This window comes from Rhodnius prolixus, unplaced genomic scaffold, assembly GCF_049639745.1.
Source record: "Rhodnius prolixus isolate KJV_2025 unplaced genomic scaffold, Rpr scaffold_4, whole genome shotgun sequence".
NCBI classification, from domain to species: domain Eukaryota; kingdom Metazoa; phylum Arthropoda; class Insecta; order Hemiptera; family Reduviidae; genus Rhodnius; species Rhodnius prolixus.
The window spans coordinates 40,619,731-40,637,708 of NW_027411614.1; the positions used below are offsets into that span (position 1 = coordinate 40,619,731).

Consider the following 17,978-nt stretch of genomic DNA (forward strand, 5'->3'; position numbering starts at 1 on the left):
TCGACTTTTTCCAGTAGTTTTTACTCCTAACTTTACAAAATAGATCGACCAATGATGCACAATCTAGGGTAGGCCTTAATATTAACTATTAAGTACAAAAACAGAAGCCTTCCTTTGAAATTAGGAAGAAATTCCGACTTTTTCCAGAAGTTTTTACTCCTGACTTTTCAAAATAGATCGACCCATGATGCACAATCTAGAGTAGGCCTTAATATTAACTGTTCAGTACAAAAACAGCAGCCTTCCTTTGAAATAAGGAAGAAATTCCGACTTTTTCCAATTGTTTTTACTTCTGAATTTACAAAATAGATAGACGCATGATACACAATCTAGGGTAGGCCTTAATATTAACTGTTCAGTACAAAAACAGCAGCCTTCCTTTGAAATAAGGAAGAAATTCCGACTTTTTCCAATTGTTTTTACTTCTGAATTTACAAAATAGATAGACGCATGATACACAATCTAGAGTAGGCCTTAATATTAACTGTTCAGTACAAAAACAGCAGCCTTCCTTTGAAATAAGGAAGAAATTCCGACTTTTTCCAATTGTTTTTACTTCTGAATTTACAAAATAGATAGACGCATGATACACAATCTAGAGTAGGCCTTAATATTAACTGTTCAGTACAAAAACAGCAGCCTTCCTTTGAAATAAGGAAGAAATTCCGACTTTTTCCAATTGTTTTTACTTCTGAATTTACAAAATAGATAGACGCATGATACACAATCTAGGGTAGGCCTTAATATTAACTGTTCAGTACAAAAACAGCAGCCTTCCTTTGAAATAAGGAAGAAATTCCGACTTTTTCCAATTGTTTTTACTTCTGAATTTACAAAATAGATAGACGCATGATACACAATCTAGGGTAGGCCTTAATATTAACTATTAAGTACAAAAACAGCAGCCTTCCTTTGAAATAAGGAAGAAATTCCGACTTTTTCCAATTGTTTTTACTTCTGAATTTACAAAATAGATAGACGCATGATACACAATCTAGAGTAGGCCTTAATATTAACTGTTCAGTACAAAAACAGCAGCCTTCCTTTGAAATAAGGAAGAAATTCCGACTTTTTCCAATTGTTTTTACTTCTGAATTTACAAAATAGATAGACGCATGATACACAATCTAGGGTAGGCCTTAATATTAACTATTAAGTACAAAAACAGCAGCCTTCTTTTCAAATTAGGAAGGAATTCCAAGTTTTTCAAATTGTTTTTACTTCTGACTTTACAAAATAGATAGACGCATGATACACAATCTAGGGTAGGCCTTAGTATTAACTATCAAGTACAAAAGCAGCCGCCTTCCTTTGAAATTAGGAAGAAATTCCGACTTTTTTCAGAAGTTTTTACTCCTGACTTTTCAAAATAGATGGACCCATGATGCACAATCTAGGGTTGGCCTTAATATTAACTATCTAGTACAAAAGCAGCAGCCATCCAGTGAAATAAGGAAGAAAATCCGACTTTTTCCAATACTTTTTACACCTAACTTTTCAAAATAGATCGACCCATGAAGCACAATCTAGGGTCGCCCTTAATATTCACTAACAAGTATAAAAACAGCAGCCTTCCTTTGAAATTAGAAAGAAATTCCGACTTTTTTCAGAAGTTTTTACTCCTGACTTTTCAAAATAGATGGACCCATGAAGCACAATCTAGGGTCGCCCTTAATATTAACTAACAAGTATAAAAACAGCAGCCTCCCTTTGAAATTAGGAAGAAATTCCGCCTTTTTCTAGTAGTTTTTACTTCTGACTTTTCAAAATATATCGACCCACGATGCACATTCTAGGGTCGCCCTTAATATTAACTATTAAGTACAATAACCGCAGCCTTCCTTTGAAATTAGGAAGAAATTCCAACTTTTTCCAATACTTTTTACTACTAACTTTTCAAAATAGATCGACCCATGATGCACAATCTATGGTAGCTCTTAATATAAACTATTAAGTACAGAAACAGCAGCCTTACTTTGAAATTAGGAAGAAATTCCGGCTTTTTCTAGTAGTTTTTACTCCTGACTTTTCAAAATAGATCGACCCATGATGCACAATCTAGGGTAGCCCTTAATATTAACTATTAAGTACAAAAACAGCAGCCTTCCTTTGAAATTAGGAAGAAATTCCGGCTTTTTCTAGTAGTTTTTACTCCTGACTTTTCAAAATAGATCGACCCATGATGCACAATTTAGGGTCGCCCTTAATATTAACTATTAAGTACAAAAACAGCAGCCTTCCTTTGAAATTAGGAAGAAATTCCGGCTTTTTCTAGTAGTTTTTACTCCTGACTTTTCAAAATAGATCGACCCATGATGCACAATCTAGGGTAGCCCTTAATATTAACTATTAAGTACAAAAACAGCAGCCTTCCTTTGAAATTAGGAAGAAATTCCGGCTTTTTCTAGTAGTTTTTACTCCTGACTTTTCAAAATAGATCGACCCATGATGCACAATTTAGGGTCGCCCTTAATATTAACTATTAAGTACAAAAACAGCAGCCATCCTTTGAAATTAGGAAGAAATTCCGACTTTTTCCAATACTTTTTACAACTAACTTTTCAAAATAGATCGACCCATGATGCACAATCTAGGGTAGCCCTTAATATTAACTATTAAGTACAAAAACAGCAGCCTTCCTTTGAAATTAGGAAGAAATTCCGGCTTTTTCCAATACTTTTTACACCTAACTTTTCAAAATAGATCGACCCATGATGCACATTCTAGGGTCCCCCTTAATATTAACGATTAAATACAAAAACAGCAGCCTTCCTTTGAAATTAGGAAGAAATTCCGGCTTTTTCCAATACTTTTTACACCTAACTTTTCAAAATAGATCGACCCATGATGCACAATCTACGGTAGGCCTTAATATTAACTATCAAGAACAAAAACGGCAGCCTTCCTGTCAAATAAGGAGAAGATTTCGACTTTTTCCAATAGTTTTTACTCCTGACTTTTCAAAATAGATCGTTCTATATTGTATCCTTAATATTAACTATCAAGTACAAAAACAGCCGCTTTTCTATGAAATAAGTAGATTTCGAATCTAGTTCTAACCTAGTAAATCTTGTGCATGAATCTAGCTCAATGTGATCTACAGAATAAGAAAAATAGTTGTTGAGAATTTTTTTTTTTTTTCCTGGTGGAATAATAGTTTGTATGCGCAACTTTTTTCAGGCAATTGGAGAATTGTCATTTACAAGAAGGAATTTACTATAAAAGTCATCAATTTTCTAACTTTCCAGTATTTCGAACCTTTATTTTTCACATATTTTTATCTACTTGAATATTAGAAATTTTATTGTTAAAATAAAAGCGAAAAACTAAGTAAAATAAATAAATTGTAAATCCTGTAATCACTCTTTTACAAATGTCCTATGGAATAGTTTTAATTTAAAATTTTTGCTGAAAGCCTTTAATCTGCATTTTTGCACCATCTAGTGAGAGTTAGTTGAACTAAAAATCCTAATTTTTAAGATTTATTCTACTTTAGTTTATTTCAATTCCTACAGATAGTGCTGACATCCTAATATTTTGATTTTTAATTCAAATAGATTTAGTCAGATTTAGTTCTTTGTTGACACAAATTAGAAATTTCATGAAAGTAAATACGACCCTTAAGTTGTTTAACACATTGAATCCCTGTATTTTATTGTAGTGGCAGAAATAAATTTTGAGAAATACCGTTTTCACTCAACTTTATTGATTTCTGATGTTTAAATTCTCATTTCTGAAAATTGTTGACCAATTAAACTTCAATCAATTTATGCATGCAGAATATAAATAATTTTGAATTTTGAGTTTTCCTTCTTAAAATGATGCTATTGAATTATTGCGGTAGTCAATAATAAAAATCCGTAATGGTTAAAATAGGAATTACATAATTATTTTAGTTATAACTTTTTCTCTTTTTTTTTAATTTAAGGCGCGTTAATATCTAAGGTTATTGGCTTTCAGTCACTATTAATGCATTTATAGCTGGAAAAACTAAATAATTTTTAAATATTTCTGTCAGAAAGAACTATATTGTCTGAAGGTACTGGTTAATTTAAAAGTGCAAATAGTCTCTTTCATTAAGTGATATTTATTTTGTGTTATTAATTAATGGAATATTTACATACATCTTTAGCTAGTTCTATTCATATTCAAATTAACCATGTAACGTTCTATGTTTGACCAAAGAAAGTCAACGTTATCATTTATAAGACCGGGAAAGCTTCTACAATGAAAAGCCTTTAAGTTAAAAAGTGCTGCTTCTGTGGTTTGATTAAGTGTAAATTGTAGATATTTCATTTTGGTGGTGTTAGTAAACAATGTTTTAATAAAGTTTAATTTTGCCTCACTTTTTGGTTTATCTGCTCCATCTTTAGAGCTTTTATCTTGAAAGTTATGATTTCAATAGTTCCTCATTTTTATCTTACGGAATCGTCATTATGTTGTTTTCATGTCATATCTTTTAGTTAACTTTTTTTAAATTTGGATTAATTGCAATAATTGGCAATCGATTGTCAACAGTTAGGTCCTCATCTAAACTTTTTATTTTTTCAATTATGATGAATCGTAAATTGCTACCAAGTAATTTAAAAAAATAAGTAAAAATACCGCTAATCGGTTTGCACTTTAGTCAGTTAATGTGAAACTTTTCGGCATGTCTGGGACAAGGCTTGCTGACTGCTCGTGACAGTTGAGAGAAGAAACCCAATTCAACTGAATGTTTCTGGTTCAAATTCTAAAATCCGTTCTTACTGTTATTGCCAGTTACTAAACTAAAGTTTTCAGCCTTATATCCCTCTCTCTAAAATTATTTCCTCTTATTTAATTAATTTCGAAAGAAGCGTTGTGGTTTTATAGTCTTTTTCTATGAAACCAATTTTTAGTTACATTCCAGTAGTTTTAGAAATCGGAGTTTTTAAACAGATTTTTCTACAGCTGATGCAAAAGTGTAAACTGAAAGTAAAATTTTATGTAATAAAACTTTTGCTTAACATAGCTGTTCTTCAGAACAGAGCACGGATGATTAGCGATTAGTTCTCTATGGGTTGCTCTTTTCATTGTCATGTGAGCGGAATTGGAGCAAAATGCGTAATTATGTACATACATATACTATGCAGTATTCTCATTAAGTATTCTCATTGAATGCAAGTATCAGTATGTTTTTAAGTATTCTTAATTGTAAAAAGACATCAGTGTTTAAATGAATCAGTGCAAGTAAGGGGCATTAAAAAACTCATGTATTTTAAAATAATTTTGTATTTATAAACTAATATGATACTGCTTCTATTTTCGACTATTAGTAACATTATTATTGAATACTTCTCATATATCGGAGCTTGCTTGAAATTAAGGAAACAAGCATGCTCTGAAGAATTCATTGAATTCGTCCAATCCATAGAATTTTGGCTGACTGAAAATAATGTAGTCAGACAGTAAATTTGATAAAAATACCATGAATATTTGTGCGTATTTGTATGAGCACCTTAAAATTTACATTTGAATTTCCACTCTTCTTTTTTTAAGTACCAGGAAGGTTATCACAGCTGATGTACTGTTAGTTGTTTATGTAGGTTGAATGTGTGATGACAGTTACAACTAGCGTATGTGATATTTTAAGTAATTCTGTTATGTTTTTAAATTATTTTTAGTCTGGTTCATTGTTCAAAATTCAATGGCGTGGTTTGAAGGATTCAATTCTTTGAAAGGACAGCTCACTAATTTGGCAAAAGGTGTATTAACTGAAGAAAATGAAGGTAATTTTGTGATTTGATGTCTCAAATACTCATTATAAGATTTATAATCAGAAGAATGCATTAGTATTTAGTGTTTTTAAAATGTTTTTACAAGAAAGTCATTAACATTAAGGAAGTGTTAATCTAAATTCGCTTTTGGTGCATTTACAGGTTCTAGAAATGGATTGAGTTCTCCTTCTAACAGCTCTGATAATGTGAGTAATTTATTTTATTTTTTCGCCTAAATAATTACCTTATTTCATTATAAATGTTTGATTAAACTACTCAACCATTAAGATTTTATCTCTTTATTGAGCCTCAGGTTAATATTCCACTTCAACATTGTATTTTTGTAGGAGTGGAGTTTGAAATTTCAAATATTTCTATTCATAACTTTTAAAATAATTGTAAATACGAAATAATTTGTATAATTCTTTATAAATATTTGCAAGTGGGAAACTTCTATAAATACTGTATCTGATATTGTAATTTGTTTTTGTTAGATTGAATTTTTGTGTAATTATACACAAATTTATATAAATATCCTGTATAGATATTGACGTGAAAAACATGGAAGTTTATTATAGTTATTAATTTTTTGGTCAGGCTTATACAATCAAAGGAAAAGATGCAGTTTTATTCATTGACGATAAATTGAATGGTAATTGATATATCCATTTTTTTTATCTGTCATAGAGCCTGGTTTCTTTTATTCTGTCTAGTTTCGAATTTCACCATCTTAGAGGTATCATGGTATTTCCGATTTTTGTAGGAAGTTTGTCTTCTAACCATAAATGAGTGTCTAACTTTTTTAATCAGTGATCATTTAGTGTTGTCAATGAGACAGATACTGATTAGTCGAAGACAAGTTCTTCCTTCTTGGTGTAAACCAATGCGAAACTGGCAAATATATATACATATATAATATATATATTGTATATTGCAAGCAATAGGGGTCTAAACGGTTTATTTTAATTTTTTTTTTATTTTAAAGTATTAGATTCTTGTAAGTTCATCCCCTATTCGAGTTGACCCCTTAGCAGGCCTCTCCTTTAGATTGCTAACAGCTTGAATCCATAGTGTAGTATCGTCTAATTAACGAATATTCTATGCAGAAAAATATTTAGAAATAATTGTGAAGGGAAAGTTTTTAAACAGTATTCTATCTATAATTATCCATTATCCATTTTCGATTCTCAATTCTTATAATTAATTGATGCGTAACCCTAGTGTATCGATTTAAAAGGCAAGCCGTAGAGCTTTTTTTCTTAAATTCAGACTTCATTTTTAAATGATCAGAATAGATATTCTGGATACAGTTTATGTCGGTTGTTCCAAATTTTCAGGACCTTACTTTTATCAGGTTTGTGTTGAAAGGGCTGCTATATATTAGTGTGTGAATACTTGCAGTCAATTGCAGGACATAATACTTTTAGGTTATCTTAAGTGGAAATATAAATGTGGATTTAATTTTTTCTGGATTTTAGAAAGTTTCGTTATTGTTTTTAATTTTCACCCAATATATCAGAGAGCCATTCTTGCCATTTAAAAAAAATATATATAATTCTATTCTTGGGTAATTTCTGGTTTTTAATACTGAGCATGTTTTTCATAAAGTTGGTGAGAAAATAGTTGGTGTTGCATGGTTGTCAGAAAGTCTTCATATTTCTAGATGAGCTTGTGAGCGAGAAATTTCTATAGCAAAATTCTACCTAGATAATTCTTGCCCAGCCCAATAACACGTATCACTCTGGCTTCTTTGCAACTTATGCAGACAACTTTGGTTAGGCCAAATGGTGTGCAAATGCTAGTTTGACTTTGAAAAAAATGTGTGGTAATATCACAGAGATGTGAAAGCTAGGTTCCTCAGCTTGTCCACTTCTATTAGATCGATACTAATTCTCTATGTTTCCTGAAATGTTCAATAAAAAAGCCTTTATCCATTAGTTGATCTGCTGTTCATTGCTGGAAATAAACACAATTGTTGGCGTATTAAGAAACAAATCTGCTAACTATTATCGTTTGCCAGCCCCAATAGATGTTTATATTTATACTTTTATTATATAAAGAAGGCGAGCGTCGTATCAATAGTTTACAGAATATTTTTCAGATTGGATTTATATAACATCTTATAATATTTCTTTGAGATATTTGGGTACTGAAAAGTGAAGTGCTAGATACTTCCACCGAAAAAGCCTCACAATCTACTTCTTTATCCATCAGAAGTTCTCTACTCGCTGGAGTTCTCTTATACTTTCTCGTAAAGTGTTGAATGGCAGGCAGTTCAAATTTCTAACTGGTTCAGCATGTGAATTTTTACCAACATAAAGAAGCTAACCATTGCCATCTTAGCCAAGTTCTATAATCGCCGATTCATTGATTATACGTTTTTTGAATCAAATACTCTAGTATTGTGTCTATCTATTCTATTATGTATTTGGACTTTCTCTCATTGCTAGCGTTGGACCAAATGTGTTCTTTGAATTTGGCCTAATATACACGTTCTTTTGAGGCCCTCTGATTAGAGGAAAGTTTATTCTTTCTTTCTATTTAAGGCGCGTCTACATCTGAGGTTATTGGCGCCCGGAGAAAAGTTCATATGTGTGTGTAAGTTTACAGGTGTTTATGAAAGCCTTGCTCAAAAAAAAAGGAAATCATAGGAATCTAAAACTTTTACTTACAGTTGCATCCCCAGATAGGTATCAGTTTTAATTAGGAGAATATTTAGTTCGCAATATAAAAACTAGATGGCATTACCATTAATATTCAGTGAAAATGATAAAGGGTTACTAATAACAAAAGTGTATTTACTGTTTTGGCCACTGCGCGCTGATTAAACAGGGCTATTGTTAAATAAATAAAGCAATTCGAAAACGTTATTTAAATAATCTGTTGAAAATATAAAAGAATTTGAATACAAATAAAAAAAATGTTAATTATGGGTTAAGTATGGGAATGAAGACCACCTGGAGAGCAGATGGTGTTTTAGATTCCACTTCTCGTCGTTCTGGCCAGTTTATCCAATGATAACCATATTTATTGCTCTTATCTAAGCTCAACTCTTTTGCTCTTGCAAATGTTTTTACCCATCCCTCTTGTTTCTCCAAATATCCACTTTATTTTATCATCACCGTGCGACCATGATAACAGCATATGACTATATTGTTTACAAAACACTTTAAAAAAAACATACTTTTTAACCATATTTTTCCACGTAACCTTACATTAAAAACCTTTTCTATATAGATATATATATATATTATTTTGTCGTTGAACTCCATCACATTTTCGTGCCTGCTTATGTTTGTTAGCTGGGTTTATAACAGTTTCACACCACACCTAATTTACCTGTATCTATCCCACCCCAGAGAAAAAAAGTGTGATATATGATAGCTGATATATTTATCTATAACTAATCACGTGTTTCATTATAATCATTTCACTTTATCCACTTAATCTTGTGAATGTTATAATTGATAGACGAGACCTAGTTCATTCCCACTGAGAGAAACATGCTGTACAACATAAATATGATATTAATAAACCATCTGCTTGTCTTATATTAATTTGTTAATATTTAATTTTTTTTGTTTAAATTTAAGCCGCGAGTTCATTAGTGTCTGGAGCCTTTGCTGGATCTGTTTGCTAACAGTGTACTCTAGTTACAGAGAGATTCTTGATTTTTTAAAAACCTCCTGCATTTATTATTACATGTTTTTGTACGGTGATACGAGAAGTACACATATAACCAAAAATTCACTATCACTTAATGATATACTAGTTGTAGTTATTTAAGTTTAACGATACGATTATTTTATTTTATTTTTTTAATTAGTCCAATTATAGTTGAGTAATCAGGCGGAGTTTAACGTCCCAATCACCAAATTAGGTGTATAAGCCAATATGAAAGCTCAATACTATTAACATTTTACCAATTAAATAAATAGCTGCACACTAGGGGGTACTCTCACTTACTAGTCCTCTCTCATAACCACTAAATTAAACCTGCGCGCTTTTTAGGCTTTCCTCGATTTTCTCGCACACCTCATCATCTGATTTTTTTGAAATTATGTGCACTGTACACTCTTTTCTTTCAGTGAGCATAACCGGGAGGAGGTTATACGTGGGGCTCCCTCTAGGTGTTACCAAAATTTAACCACAGCCCAATCTTATTTCATTACTACTGTGGAAATTGTATTAAGAAAAAAGTCTTGAGGCGTTGTATCCCAGCTTTTAATTTCTAACCATTTTGTGATATTAGAGATATATTTTATCGTGGCTTTATATTGATTTGTATTGATACTTTTTAATTAACATGGTTTCAATTAATATACTCCTTATTCTCGTATTGCCACCCGTTTCCATTGAAATAAGATAGTTTTTCTTAACTTCTGTTTATCATTTAAGCTATAAAGATAACTGTAACCCGCCCATTATCCTTGTTTAATGTATCACACAAACTAAATAAGGAACAAAAAAAAATAAAATTAAACAATACCGAAAATCTCGTAAAAATAACGATAAATTTTAGTTCTTTCTGTCAAAGTTAAATTGTGCCAAATAGTTAATATTATTACCGGCCATTAAAAATCATTACGTCATAAATAGGTGCAATAAAAATGCTTCTATGTCACAGATATATATATATATTTCTTTCTTTTGGCTGCATTCAATTTCTATTATCTTCTCAAATTTTTGAAATGATTCGAGTTTTTACTTTCTAGTACCACACGTAAGATGTAGTGTTCATTTATTTATACAGCTTTTTTCATTTCCAATTTGTCACCGGAAATATTCCTTTTGTGATTCCCTGAGTAAGTTTTTTTTTTTTTAAAGATTTTTTCGAAAGTGTCTTGAATGATTCTTGGACATGTCCTCTGGGTTATCAAAAATATTTATTTGAAATATTTTTCTAGAAAAAATTCGGTTGAGGGAACTTTTGGGAGAGAGAGGGCCGGAAGCTTTTCATCATTTCAATGGAAAGTATCGTCCTTTAACATGTGCACAATTAAGAAAAGTCAAAATATGGTGGTAAAATTCCGAGTTGAAGAAAATTTCAGTACTAGAAGTTGTACCACTTATTGATTGGATTTTTCAATTTTTCTGGCAATTGTTTTGAAAAAAATACCTATAATTTTATATTGTGTGTACTGTAATATTAGCTTAGATCTATATTTGTTTAAAATCGTAAAAAAAAAAAAATTAGAGCAATTTTATTAATATTTTAGGATACTTTAAAAATACCATTTCGGGGTAACATGCAGTTGATTATGTTTGGAAAATTTTGGAGTTTTGAAATGCTTCGGAAAATGTGCATGAAAAGTTGGAAGTTCGGGAATGTTGGTGTTCTTACAAGATTTAACGTCGGAGATAAAAACTCTCTTATAAAGGTCTTTTTTCATTTAAAGATATTTATTAAAAGTAAAATACCAAATCGAACAGATAAGATATATTGCCGTGGATGGAGGGGGGGGGGAACGAAAATTTATGATTAGAAAATCGTGACAAGTTCCTTACAAATATTCCGTATTAATTATTTTAAATAATATGTCAGACGCAGTTAGGGTAGTGCCCTCACTAGTCTGTCCGTTGATTTGTTTTATTAGTGTTTATATTTATAAGAAATTAGTTAATATAAATAGTTCTAATGGATCATCACCATTCTATCAAAGATTGGATATTTGTTTGGAATCTATCGTCCCGGTAAATTAATTGTGTTTATTTTTATTATAACAGCTAACATTTTGTTTGTATTCTTTCAATTTTTTCCCATACTTTATTTCGGTTGTGTGCGCGTGTTCTGCCATTGTTTATATGGAAAGTTCTTACTGTTTTTGTTTACAACGAAACTTTCCCATTTAGATTTAATTTTTTGTTTACTAGGTCTCATGATTTAGACTTCTAAACTTGTACTTCTTTTTTCTTACTGAGCTCGTCAAAGGAGGTATTGTTTTTGAAACTAAAAGTTCATAGAGGGATTGGATTAGTGTTGTGGGCTTTGTGAGTTAGTAGTAACTAAGAAATAGAAAATTAAAATGTTCATACTAGGTTTATTTGCTTCTAAATTTGCTTTTGGAAGTGCGACATTATTTAAAAATTTGTTTCTTTTCTCTTATTACTAAGAAAATTTAACAATTTTGTTTGAAATTCATTTCTTAGTAGGAGTTCTGAGACTTCTTTTTATTATTTAATGTTGGTAGCTGAATGGCAGCCTACTTAAATAGATTTTGAGAACTGTGTCTTGGCAGACAAAATGTAGTTCTTTTTTTTTTAAAAAAAAAGAAATATCAAAAACATTTTAAACTATTAAACTGCAGAATTAATTAAAGGTTTAAGAAGTTCGATGTAGATCAAAACCAGCCAACTGTTTACCACCAGTTTGGTGGACATTGGCCCATTGCTCGCAGTTACCCGCATATCAAACACTTCAGTACACCTTGTAATTTTAATAAGGCCTAACTTGTTCATTTTGTTCGAGTTACTTTGCTATGGACTTTTTTTTTTGTATTAACAGTTGATTTATTTTATTTTTTTAAAAATATATCGCTGGCACCATTCACCGATGTCTTTATAGACACTATTTAAGTTCATAACGTTCTTATCAATCTGCTATGTATCTAATCTATTTACTTTATTTATTAGATTTTTTTTAAATATCTTTCTATTTAACTTAGACTAGTGGAATTTGGTGAATTCTTTAATAGGGCAAGTTAAAGCTGAAAAATTGTACGAGACGGATTTTTATCTGTGTTAGACTATTATTATTGTTAAAAAAAAATTAATATTTTTATCTAGATTAATTTAGATTGTAACAATGGTTTTTATGGGAGGAAGTTAGCACTAAATATTATCTTAATTGAAGGAACAATAAATTAGTGTATAAAAATTGAATATCGATTGAATATTGATACAGCGAAAATTTGGATTTTATATTATACTCAGCAGGATTCATTGTATGTTTCATTGTAGCAGATATATTCTTGAGTTAGAAAATATATAGAGGACTTGAAAAATAGAAGCACAAATAATTAAAAATGGAGTGGAAAGGTCATGGTATCATGTATAGAAGCAAAAGATTAGCCAGACGTTGTACACAGTGGACTCTGAGATACTGAAGAGAAAAAAGAGGACGACAGATAAATCTGAGGAGAGAGACAAGGTGGCATCAAGAGTGGGTTGTGGATGATGGACTATAGACAAGAGAAAGAGTAGCCAGGGAATATATGTGCCAAGGAAGGTATTTTGAGTGGGTTTTGCGTCTCGGCAAAAGGGACTGAGTATGGAAGGTTATTAGTTAGTTTTTGGTTTTCTAATTTGATTAGGTTTGCTTTTCATTTTTGTTTTTTTATTTTGTACCATTATTTGGTTTTCTTGAAATGATGTCTGGCCCAATTATGTGTCTTTGTAAATATGTTAAAAAAAACTAGATCTTGTAAAACACTTAATGGACAGGCTCTGCAAACACTGTAAATATAGCTATTAATATTATATATAGTATAGCGGTCTGCAACGTTGCATGTCAGCTAGGTTAAGACCGGGTACCCAAATAATTTAAAACTTTATCAAAATATTAAGTTTCAGTATCCTGCGACTTTGTGTTTTCCAGCTAAAGCAGACATGCTTTAGCACGAATCCAGGCCATTTTATCGGGATTTCCGGTAGGAAAACCACTCTGGTATTTTCGGTAAAAGCTGGACAGCCAAAAATTCGACTCCTTTTGCGATACTTTCTGTTATCAGTAGTTTGGAAAAATAAAAAAAAATAAAAATGTAGGCCAACCATAACGATATAACGATATTTTTTGCCGGTTTATTGTTGTGAAACGAGCTGAACGCTTAGCGATATGAGCACGTGGGTTGGTACACCTGCGCGAGAGACCAGCAGCAGGAAACATGTACTAGGAGTTGCATGTCCCATCTCCCCTACGACCTTCTGTCTTCAACTTTATGTTATTAACCCGCGTCAAGTTTGGTTGGCAACATTAATATCATTCAGTACTATTGTAACACGTGCTCACTTACTCTACTCCAATACTGTGTTTAGTAAATCAGAATTCCTGGTTACCCAGGTCGAGAAAGACTTACGAGGTGTGGCTATTAAATATCGAGACTATTGCTGTAAAACATTTTATTTTAAATTTAGTTATTATCACCATCAATATACACCCCTCCTCAATCCCTACAACGCTCCATGCGAATTTACCATTGTTCGAAACAGTGCTGGAAGTCTTTTTCTGTGAGCACCTGCATGACGCGTGCCGCTTTTTCTTTCACAGCTTCAACGGACTGAAATCGTGTTCCTTTTAATGCAGATTTGACTTTGGGGAACAGATAAAAGTCACATCAGGCGAATAAGGCGGATGGCCTAAAACTGGGATGTTGAACTTGGCTAGAAACGTCTTGACAGACAATGCAGTGGTGAGCCGGCGCGTTGTCTTGATGGAGAACCCATGACTGGTTCTACCACAAATCGGGGCGTTTTTCCTTACCCTTTCACGGAGTTAAGCAAGCACCTCACGATAGTAATGTAGATTATATTTATAATCGATATTTTCATCCGTTTTGGACGTGGAAGGGCGACCCGGGCGGTCATCATCTCCGACGTCTTCTCGGCCATCTTGGAAACGCTTGAACCACTCAAAAACTTGCGCATGTGATACAACATTCGTCGCCATAAACTTCTTTTAATAAAAGATTTAAGTTTCAGTAGCGGTTTCACCAAGTTTTGATGTGAAATTCCACGACAATTCGTTGCTCTACTACATGTGTAGTATCATGTTTTCGGCAAAACGAAACTAACACCTCTTACACAAACGACGGTTCGGGTCAGACAGATTTCTCTACAAACACGTGAGACCCTGCAACCGAAAGAGAAGGTTTTACGCTGCACAACTGTCGGTCGTTAGGATTTGGCGCATGCATAGTTCTTCTGTAGCAGCATCAGTTATTTAATAGCCACACCTCGTATTTTAGCTACAAATTCTCATCGTGATTTCTAGACAGTCACAAAGCACTAGCATTGAATGGCCTGCAAGGGCGTCTGGTTGGCCGAAAAAAAGAAAAACATCGATCCTGGAATTGATTATTCATCGTCTTAACATCTCGACAGATTTAGAGATGTTAAGCGATTAACTCTGCCCGAAAGACTGTAGCTACTAGCCTGTCTTGGCTAACCGAAATACCATTCTCGCTTTAGCCCTGTACACCTTAGCTGCATTCCTTCCGCCGTCTGAGTGTACCTGAATTCTGAATTGAGAGAATATCAGTTCACCCTGAAGTACCCACTGCACAGAGAAGCTTTTCGAATGTACCAGTAAATTTATAGAGAGTACCCAAGGATTAAGTTGGGGTTTGAGGGGTTCATGAGACCACACTTCCTTAGAAACTTTTACATTTCGAAAAATAAAACTAATAATTTTTTAAATTGCGGTAAAATTCAAGTCTTGTTTATATATTTCATTCTAAATTATAGAAAATATAGAAGAAAAGAAATTAATCCTCAGCTAGTTGGTGTGGATGACGTCTAGCTTCATACAATTTGTTTATTTCAGTTGTGTGTAGAGTTTCTATGGGGCTCTCTTATACAAAGAAAATATTATTGTAAGCACTATGGTATAGAGTAACATGTTAAGTAAGCAATCCGTCAGTGTGTGCGTTGAATTATGAGGGAGAGAGCGCTGAGTATTCTGCTGACTTTAACTGAATTCCGACATCGCTTCATCTCTTGGTCGCCGTTTATATATACGAGTATACTCTTTACAATCACCAGGCCATCAACATCTACTTTAATAATTTATTTTTTTTAAAAAATTATCTTCGGTATTTGCAGAAAAAATATTTCTCAAGTTAGATTGAATCCAAAATGTTTGTACTCAATTTATTAAGGACATATTCGTTCCAGAAGGAGATTCTCTATCTTGCATCAAATTAATTAATTCGATTGTGTTTTATTTAAGCAATACATAAATTCGTCTACCATTTAAGCAATATTAAAACTAAAAACAAAAAAGTAAATTAGTATTTTACCTCATTTGATTAAAATCTGATTTTGTGTTGTCATTTTTAGAAAAAATTATTTGAAAATTACTGAATTTTTAAAATGGTCGCAGCTATAAACGACCTGTATTTTCTACTTATTACAGTAATTAGACGAATTCTGTTTTTGCTCGGGAAATATCTATTTTGAGTAAAGAAAACTAACTTTTCCAAGAATTGGTCACTAGAGGAGGTGTGTACTATCGATATTATCGGAAAATTGCGGGGAGTTCAAATTTGATATTTCTGTAAAATGCCCCAGGACGCCTCTCTTTCTAAAATAATATATCCGTGGTAAGAAGGGTAGACTAGAAATTAAAAAAAAAAAGAAGAATTATGGCCGCGAACAATTGTTATTTCGGCCTAGTAAAACATGTAAAAAGTAAACTCGTTACTCGTAACACTCCATGGTAGCTGAGAGGTTAGAGGCGAGACGTGAGAAGCTAATATGTATCGTGGTACTGGGTTCGATTCCCAGTTTTAGGCCTTGGATTTTATTTAAAGGTTAATAAAAGAAATTTACAGTAAAGTATATTTGCTAGTCGCCTCCGTCCACGACACCTAATTTGGTAGTGGGACGTTAAGCCCCGCCTGAAAAAATAGGCGATTACTTTACCTTACTTTTTACTTACTCGTAACACAAAGACACAGCTATAGAAAACGCCCACATGCCCAGTGCTGACTTGAGGCTTTGTATTCGTGGACTATAACGAAAAATATGAATAAGACGCTGGTGATATTTACAAGGCAGAATATGGTTGAGAGAATCTATGGGACCTTTACCCTTGATGAGCTGGAATATTGAAGAATTACGCTCTGTTCAATGAGCCGCGGATATCTCTAAAATCATAACCGACGGTGGGGCTGGGTATGTAGTGAGGATATGTGATGAAGAAATAGCAAGCATTTGTAACAAGTTGCTGGCGAATAGGCAGCCAAAGGTGGTGTAGCGGAAGAAGGCACTGGCAATGCTTGGCAACTAGAGGGCGCACTAAAGGTGGACCGTCTTGAGGAAGACTTTTCATGAGTTGTAGCACCATTAAGAAAGGAAGTGGTTGCAGCGACTCTCTAAAGCCATTTAAAAAAAAAGATGTAAAAACTCGATATGAAACATTTGCCTCGATCTTAATACTTCCGCTCACTAGTAAAAGAAAAATCATGAAAATTCTATCAAATTGTTGGGTCTTTTAAAAGAAAATACCATAAACTCTTTATTTGTCGCAGCATTTGCACATACACGCTAAGAGACTCTGTGTGTGTGTGTGTGTGTGTGTGTGTGTGTGTGTGTGTGTGTGTGTGGAATACTGTTACTTGAAGTGGGATTTCTCGATAAGTGCGCGAGCTAGCGAGCTCGGGTGCATTTTTAGATTGCTCTGTCTTGATAACAACATCACCGCCAGCAAACTTACATACGTGCACTCGCATAACTTATACATTTAACTTGGCTTTACACTCTTCAACGGCCATTCAGTAAGTGTACAGGATTTTGTAGTATAATTAAAGGAATGTAGAAAGAAGAGACTTATTGTTTCTATTGAAGAGTTTTCTAAACACTTATAACAGCTGACAAACTTCTTACCTTCCGAGAAGGTTTGCTTTGTTAAAGAAAAAAAAAAAAAGGAAAAAATATTCAAATTAATTATTCAGAAATAAATTTTCGATCCAGTAAAACTGAAGAAATAAGATTTGATCCAAATTTTTACTTCGAATGCCTCCAAGTCTTTTCTTTAAAAATATTTTTGTATTTATTTACATCGAAATTTACAGTTATTCTACTTAAAAACACAATAAGTGAATAGGTAGGATCTGGTAAGCAGAATAGGAACTACCCATAAGTAGTATTTTCGATGTCATACCCACTTTGCTGGAGATCTCGAGACCAGTGGCCGACGTGGAAGATTGTCAGATTTGGTAGGAAAGGATTAGGACAATGAGAAAATGTGGTATTTCTGGTATTTTTCCTTGGCTAGGTGCTTTAGGAAAGGAATGGCCGATGTAGAACGTGAAATCAAATAAATGTCATAGTATTTTAGATAGAAATTTCTATGTATTGTCCCTGTGTTTGTCAGCTTAGCACAGCCACCGTTTAAATCCCTACAACCATAACTGATTAATCTACCTCTGATGGTGCATGTAAGTCCGAGAGACCGGCCAAGGATGAAGATATTACCCAGCATTGTGCTGGACTAAACCTACATTTTCAACAAATCTTACT

The 17,978-nt window shown here is 32.8% G+C and overlaps 1 protein-coding gene across 3 annotated transcripts in view; it reads left to right on the forward strand.

The window, feature by feature from the left end:
- Positions 1–4,950: 4,950 nt before the first annotated feature.
- LOC141456288 (uncharacterized) overlaps positions 4,951–17,978 on the forward strand; it is a 61,918-nt gene continuing 48,890 nt past the window's right edge. Inside the window, exons 1-3 of one of the 3 annotated variants that reach the window (XM_074132156.1) lie at positions 4,951–5,085; positions 5,646–5,750; positions 5,901–5,944. In XM_074132156.1, coding sequence (XP_073988257.1) covers positions 5,082–5,085; positions 5,646–5,750; positions 5,901–5,944 — 153 coding nt within the window. In that variant the 5' untranslated portion in view covers positions 4,951–5,081. Of the gene's footprint in view, positions 5,094–5,645; positions 5,751–5,900; positions 5,945–11,261; positions 11,433–17,978 lie in introns of those variants that run through there. The other 2 variants (XM_074132157.1, XM_074132155.1) reach the window with 2 other exon arrangements.